General features: G+C 44.7%; 1 protein-coding gene across 1 annotated transcript; it reads left to right on the top strand.

The window, feature by feature from the left end:
* Positions 1–2,672: 2,672 nt before the first annotated feature.
* Positions 2,673–6,837, top strand: LOC119935154. Its single transcript, XM_038754806.1, has 5 exons — positions 2,673–2,762; positions 3,617–3,839; positions 3,991–4,037; positions 5,220–5,351; positions 6,331–6,837. The coding sequence occupies exons 2-5, from the start codon at positions 3,622–3,624 to the stop codon at positions 6,669–6,671; spliced, it is 738 nt and encodes a 245-aa protein (XP_038610734.1). The 5' UTR covers positions 2,673–2,762; positions 3,617–3,621; the 3' UTR covers positions 6,672–6,837.
* The last annotated feature ends 622 nt before the right edge of the window (positions 6,838–7,459 follow it).

Raw genomic sequence — 7,459 nt, 5'->3', positions numbered from 1 at the left:
GCAGTACTGAATCACTGAAGAAAAGCTTTGCTTACCCACATGCAGCAATTCCTGGACCCTGTCTCAGGCTTTTGGTGGTGCTTGAATCAATCAATCAATTGTATTTATTGAGTGCTTACTGTATGCAGAGCACTGTACTAAGCACTTGGGAAGTACAAGTTGGCAACATAAGCCTATTGAAGCCTATTGAGCTGAAAGAATTTCCCACCAGCTCAAATGCATTCTGATTTGAGTTCCCAAATCCCTCATTCAATCTCCAAACCTTTTAATGTAGAATACGTGAAACGGGACGGGATCCACTACTACCCCATCCTGATTCCCTTTGATGGTATTAGTAAGCGCTTCCTCTGTGCAGAACACGACTAAAATCTCGGAGAAATACACAGGGGGGAATTAAACACAGTTCCGGTTGCGAGGGAGAAAGGGTCAAGTGTGGTGCTTTTGACTCTGTGAGCCTGTTGGGTAGGGACCGTCTCTATTATGTTGCCAACTTGTATTTCCCAAGCGCTTAGTACAGTGCTCTGCATATAGTAAGCGCTCAATAAATACGATTGATTGATTGATTGACTCTGATTTGGCTGGCTGTATCCTTTCTATCCTTTGCATCTTGGTGACTCTCCCAGGACAGCCAAAACCTTAGGGCTAGGACTAGAGCCCTAGTCTGTTGAAGGTGTTATACAAAGTGTTAATGTTGATTAACAGATCAAGTCATCACAGTGAACTCAACCCAAGTCGGGCAGGGGGAGGATGAGTCAACAAACAAGTTCACACATCCATCTTCACTCACTTTGAAGTGTTTAGAACAGTGCTTGGCACACACTAAGTACTTAATAAATACCAGTACTATTATTATTACCTAATTGTTAGTTGCCAAAATCAATTCTATTTTGGACAGTTTCCCCTGCCCAAGATGAAGCAGTCAATTAACCAGGGAAGTTACCAAGAGTTGAGGATTACCGGCTGCATTTTAGTTTTATCATCATAGTTGGCCCTCTGTCCCAGAGGTCCTCAGTCCCGCCCTGCCCTGTGGACACTGGCAGAACTTGTGCTACTCCAATCTATGGATCTCACACTCCACTGGTCTCCTCTGGCTCGGTTGTTGCCCCTCTGTGGCCCAGACCAAAATCAATCAATCAATCAATCGTATTTATTGAGCGCTTACTATGTGCAGAGCACTGTACTAAGCGCTTGGGAAGTACAAATTGGCAACACATAGAGACAGTCCCTACCCAACAGTGGGCTCACAGTCTAAAAGGGGGAGACAGAGAACAGAACCAAACATACCAACAAAATAAAATAAATAGGATAGAAATGTACAAGTAAAATAAATGAATAAATAAATAAATAAATAAATAGAGTTCTGAAGAGCCAGCAGGAACTGAATGAGTTGAGCAATGTGTCTGCTTCCCTTGGCCTCAAGTGAGTGCTTGTACTTACTGAGCATTTACTGTGTGCAGAGCACTCTACTAAGTGCCTGGAAATTATAATTAGGCAACAGAGACAGTCCCTACCCAACAACAGGCTCAGAGTCTAGAGAAGCAGTGTGGCCTTGTGGAAAGAGCCCGGGCTTGGGAGTCAGAGGTCAGGGTTCGATTTGTACTTCCCAAGCACTTAGTACAGTGTTCTGCACACAGAAAGCACTCAGTAAAGAGCACGGGCTTGGGAGTCAGAGGTCATGGGTTCCAATCCCGGCTCCACCATTTATCAGCTGTGTGACTTTGGGCAAGTCACTTCTTTGTGCCTCAGTAACCTCATCTGTAAAATGGGGATTAAGATTGTGAGCACCAAGTGGGACAACCTGATCACCTTGCATCCCCCCAGTGCTTAAAACAGTGCTTTGCACATAGTAAGCACTTAACAAATACCATCATTATTATTATTAATAATAATAAATACGATTGAACGAATGAATGAATAATCCCGACTCCACCACTTGTTTGCTGTGTGACCTTGGGCAAGCTACTTAACTTCTCTGTGCCTCAGTTACCTCATCTGAAAATTGGGGATTAAGACTGTGAGCCCCACGTGGGACAACCTGAGTACCTTGTATCTACTCCAGCGCTTAGAACAGCGCTTGGCACGTAGTAAGGGCTTAACAAATACCACTAAAAAAAGGTGTGTGTGTGTGGGAGACGGACAACAAAACTAAACAAGTAGACAAGTGTCAATACCATCAAAATAAATAAATAGAATTTTAGATATATACACATCATTAATAAAATAGAGTAATAAATATGCACAAATATACACAAGTGCTGTGGGGAGGGGAAGTGGGAGGGTAGAGGGAGGGAGTGGGGGTGATGGGGAGGGGAAGAGGAACAGAGGATAATGGAAAGAGCATGGGTTTGGGTGTAATTTTAATGTCTATCTCCCCCTTTAAACTATAAGCTCCTTTAGGGTAAGAAACATTATTACCAACTCTATTGGATTATACTCTCCCAGTGCTTAGTGCTCTGCATGCAACAGATGCCCAGTAAATACCACTGACTGCTTGGAAGCTCAGATTGCCTAAAGCTGAGTCTGTGAAATTGTGTATTGCCTACGCCTATCAGAAAGAAAATAAGGCAAAGCACTCAGCTGTTGGAGAAAGTGCTTCACCTGTCTGAAAAGTCTCATTAGGCCAGCAAACAGAGCATAAATTGACCAGGAATCCCACCCTCTTCTAACCCTTAGTAGGCTCTCTTTTCTCCTCCAACTAAGAAGCTAGTTTCTGTCTCTTTTTCTCCCTGCCAGGCTTTTTAGGTCTTCCTCATCGGGGAAAGGTAATGTGTGATTTTTGCTAAGTACTGTTTGATTGAGTTTGGGTTATTCTTAGATTGGGGCTGCTGAGTTTTCTTGCTAATGGAAGGCTTTGCTTGACATGCTGTTTCTTCATTTCTAGTTTGGAAAGTGGCCTACGTTCAGCTAGCTGGCAGTGGAATTTTTGTCCTGTATTCATGTCCTAAAAAAGTGTCTTGTTTGAAAGATGAACTTTGTCCTGAAGGCCAATAGATGTGGTCTCCACTGGCTTGTGGGACTACACTTGTGAAACTGGGAAAGTGTGGCTTAATGAAATTAATAAAACGACATTTGCCACTTCCTTCATAGGGTTCTTGTATCTCTAACTAGCCAAACAGGTCCTTCTCTCCTGCCACTAAAATTAACTAAAATGGAAGTGGGTATCTGGTAATCTCTGTTCCCTGTGAAGGAAAATAGGATGGGATTAATTTATCAGTTTAAGGGGAGTAGAGCATCAATAGGGAGAAAGCATACTAGTTACTAAGTGAATAACTATATAAAACTATATTCTCAAAGTAAGTTCTGTGGTGTGAAGAGGTTTCAATTTGAAGCTATATGTTGCCTGTACCTAACAATGTAGCCTTCCTGGGTACCTCATCAAAATGGAGTTTATATGTATTCCTGATGATCTACACCTCTGTAAACTCCATCCCTCATTAGCAAGAACTGCTGCCTTATCTCCATCTTGTTGGTTAGACCAAGGGGGAAGACAGGAATTGGGAGTAGTACATAGGAGAAGGATGTCAGGTCAAGAGGTACCACAACCCCTTTGACTCCCTCCCGACATGAGGGAACTACGTGGTCCCCTGGCCTCACGCACTCCCTTCCAACTTTCCAGATCCAATGCACCCGTTGCTGCGGAGCCGATGCCGTTGGCAGTGGGAACGCGCCCCTGCTCGCCGCCCGCTAATCCCCATCCGCTATCTGCTATGGGGCCCTGCTGCTCAAGCCTTCTACGAGCCCCCTCCTAACTGTGGGCCCTCTGGGCCCATGGGGCAGTCAGCCTGTCCGCCACCCCCCACGTCTAACTTGGGAGGAGGGGAGGCGAATGTGGAGAAGGGGTAAGTCTCTAACAAACTACTTGCCTGAATTACTCAGTGCCACCTGCATGGGCCTGACTGTGTTCCTTATAAAAAAGCAGTGCTAATGTTGAGGTTGGTTTATGAAAATCAGAGTAGGTCTGCAGGCATATTCTTTTTTTCTCTTCTCTAGATCCAAAGATCCTCCACCATCTGGATCTGCCACCCAGATTCCTCCAGGTAAATTCTCAAGCAAATTAGAAATACGGCCCCTTCCTAAAGGGCCAGTAGAGGAATGATGAAGAATGGTTTAAATTAAGGAAGCAATTATGTTTTGAAAACATTAAGAAACCCCCACCAGTTACCAAAGCCTTAAAACCCATCACTGTTTCTCTTCTCCACTTGGGGATCCCAGACCTCCTCTCCTTCCTTGACACAAACTATACCCGCTCAGCTGAGCTCAATTCTCTTGCTTCACTATTCTGCCATCTTTCACTCATTCATTCATTCATTCAGTTGTATTAAGTGTTTGGTGGAGAGCACTGTATTAAGTTCTTGGGAAAGTACAATGCAACAATAAACAGTGACAATCCCGGCCCACAATGAGCTCACAGTCTGAGGACTAGGGGAGACAGACAATACAATAAATTACAGATACATACTGCGGGTAGGTGAAAAGAGCCAAGGGACTGTATCAGGGTGATGCAGGAGGGAGATGAGGAAAAGTGGGGCTTTTGGAGGAGACTTGCCTTCAGTAAGGCTTTGAAGGGGGAGGAGAGTAAGTGGTAGATTTCCAACCTAAAGCCCTAGACTGTTCTACCAACTTATGAACAGCTGTGTTGAAGTGAAAGCAGACCTACCTGGGCTAGACAGTGAGGTAAAACATCAAATGGCAAAGATATTACATAGTGCCCAACCTGTCCAGACCTTTGAAACGCACTGAAACCTCCAGTGACTCTTCCCTTTCCAACCCTTGAACCCCACACCACCTACATCACTGGCAAAACAGAAGCCATTGCATATGAAGCTCCAATAACTTCCTGCTATCAAATCCATACTCCTCTTTTACATTCTCCTCACTGATCTGGGCAACCCCATCACCTCACTTCAAATACTACTTCCACCCACTCACACAACACAGATGCCTTCCTCCTCTTAAATTTTTAAACTTGCTCAAATATTTATTTTTTTGTCCTAAAAATCTAGTCTACCTTTCCGGCAGCCTTTATGCCCTCACCTTCTGATGCCTAATACAGTTCTTTATGCTCAAATATTACTGAATGGGAATTTGTTCCTGGGCTTTTAATAGTTTGAGTGTCATCAGCTGAATACCTGACATTTTAATCTTTCCTTCCTTTCTCTTTCTACCCCTGTCTTTTTTTCTTTTTCTTCCCCCTCCCCACCTTTCTTTCTTTTAATCAGAGTCATTTCAGGCCTTCCAGGAAGAGGTGCTGAACTTCCTGAAAGAAGTGATGAGACTGCTGAATCTGCCTTACACCATTCCAATAACAAACCCATTCCTAGAAGGTGGAGTTGCCTTGGCTGCCATTCCAGGTATTTCTGCATTATTGTCTTAAGCAACCAATCATTTTATTGAGCACTTACTGCATGCAGAAAGCACTCTACTAAGCACTTGGGAGAGTAATATCACAGTGTCTGTCAGGGAGCACGTTCAAGGCTGTCACCAGACAGCTGCCTCTGACTTCTCCCCTCAAGCCGTCTGGCACCTCAACTCCCATACCATTCCCTCTAACTGATCTGGCCAAAGTCAGAAGGGCTGAATTATAACAAGTCAAAACTTAGCCACTGGGACGGATCCCAGTCTTTCACCTTGCCCTTAAACTAGGACTACCTTCATCATTCTTTCTCCAGCTGGCTCTGCCCCATAATACAGAAAGCATTAGTCTCCTCTGACCCTAAAGGCACAGATCAGCCCATCATTCCCATCTTCCACCCACTTCGAGTCTTGCTCATCCATTCTCTAGCATTCCCAATTTTTGCCAGATAGAGCAAGTGAAACCTCTATTAAGTAAGCACAGAGCACTCAATCACATGAATGATGGAGGCCTTTCTTGACCAAAGCCTCACTTCCCTTTTTATTCCCTCTTCCTTCTTTCACCATTGCACTTGGATTTGTAACCTTTATTTAGCCTTTAGGTATGTCAGCTGTGTGACTCTGGGCAAGTCACTTAACATCTGTGTCTGTTACCTCACCTGTAAAATGGGGATTAGGACTGTGAGCCCCATGTGGGACAACCTGTTTACCTTGTATCTTCCCCAGTGCTTAGAACAGTGCTTGGCCCATAGTATGTTTAAATACCATTATTATTATCATATCTAAAGTCTGTCTTTCCCACTAAGTTGTAAGCTCCTTATTAGCATATGCACATGGTAACTGTTCAATAAATGACTGACTTGAATGGTGGCCTGGGTAACTAGGACAGCCTGTGAGCCACACTGCAGGACCACAAACTTGACAGCAGCAGGAAGAAGGGGAATCTTGGCTTAACTCAGTCACTATCTTCCTTCACAGATGATGAGGAAAAGCTGCTTCAAAGCCTGTCTGAGATCTCCTCCCAGGAGAAAATGAGTGGCATACCCAAGGCCCTGAAGCTTTCGCTTGCCCGCCTCTTTGCTGCAGTCACCGTATGTCGCCAGACCCTGAAGGCCTCCAGCCAGAAGATCCTCACTGTCAAGGCAGTAGACACGCACACCTGGTATTACATGTTCCAAGTAGAATACCAGTGCAACCTCTGGGCCCGTGAGGCATTCCTGCAGCTGACCGGCGTCCTTCTGGAAGATGTGCATGGCTTCTACGAGCTGCTCTTCACTGCCGTGCTAGAGCAGTGGAGAGCCATGCTGGGGCTTAAGTAGGCCTCACGGCTGAGGGGGCCTCACTCACTCGATGCCTGTTCTCTAACAGGCCTGTTCCCTTCTGGCTGGCAGGAGGCATATCTGTGAGATGAGCTACCCATGTGTTTTTTATGGCTTTTAACTGAATCTAGAAAGTTTTGTACTTTTTTAAGCTTTTGAAATAAAGTTGGCCTCTTAATATCTTGAGTCTTTGGATGTGTCTTTTCCCCCCCATCCCCTTAATCAAGAATCACCTTGGCTTCCTTTTTGGGAAGCACAGGACTTACTAACCTACCACATGTCCCAGGTGGGGCTCACAATCTTAATCCCCACTTTATAAATGAGGTAACAAAGGCCCAGAGAAGTTAAGTGACTTGCCCAAGGTCACCCACTGGACAAGGGTAGAGCTGGGATTAAAACCCAGGTTATGTGACTCCCAGCCCTGTGCTAGGCCATGCTGAGTTAGGAACATTTCTGGCCAAGCACTCTCCTATCTCTGATTCATTCTACCAGATCAGAATTGTCAGCAACAAGCTCTAATGAAAAGTGGAAGTGGCAGAGGGGAGAAGAGAGGGTGTTTAAGGATTGGAATAGAGATACAATAGAGCAACTTGAAGATGTTTAGGCTTTAAATTGGAATTTATTTTTCCTTTCCATTAGGAACTGGAGCCAATGAAAAGCAGTATGGGATAGTGGAAAGAGCAGGGATCTGGGTGTCAGAGGACCTGCGTTTTACTCCCTGTTCTGCCATGTGCCTCCTGTATGACCTTTGGCAAATCAATTAAATTCTCTGTGCCTGTTACCTCACC

The sequence above is a fragment of the Tachyglossus aculeatus genome, chromosome 11, assembly GCF_015852505.1.
Source record: "Tachyglossus aculeatus isolate mTacAcu1 chromosome 11, mTacAcu1.pri, whole genome shotgun sequence".
Lineage (NCBI taxonomy): Eukaryota > Metazoa > Chordata > Mammalia > Monotremata > Tachyglossidae > Tachyglossus > Tachyglossus aculeatus.
The sequence above is the reverse complement of the archived record's forward strand: the minus strand, read 5'-3'. Positions and strand labels throughout refer to the sequence as shown.

What these genes read in the sequence shown, in the direction of transcription:
- LOC119935154 (XM_038754806.1), top strand. Translation starts at nt 3,622, where the DNA reads ATGCACCCGTTGCTGCGGAGCCGATGCCGTTGGCAGTGGGAACGCGCC. An exon ending in GAGGCGAATGTGGAGAAGGG is followed by an intron (nt 3,840 to 3,990) that starts GTAAGTCTCTAA and finishes TCTCTTCTCTAG; the next exon opens with ATCCAAAGATCCTCCACCAT. An exon ending in TGCCTTGGCTGCCATTCCAG is followed by an intron (nt 5,352 to 6,330) that starts GTATTTCTGCAT and finishes CTTCCTTCACAG; the next exon opens with ATGATGAGGAAAAGCTGCTT.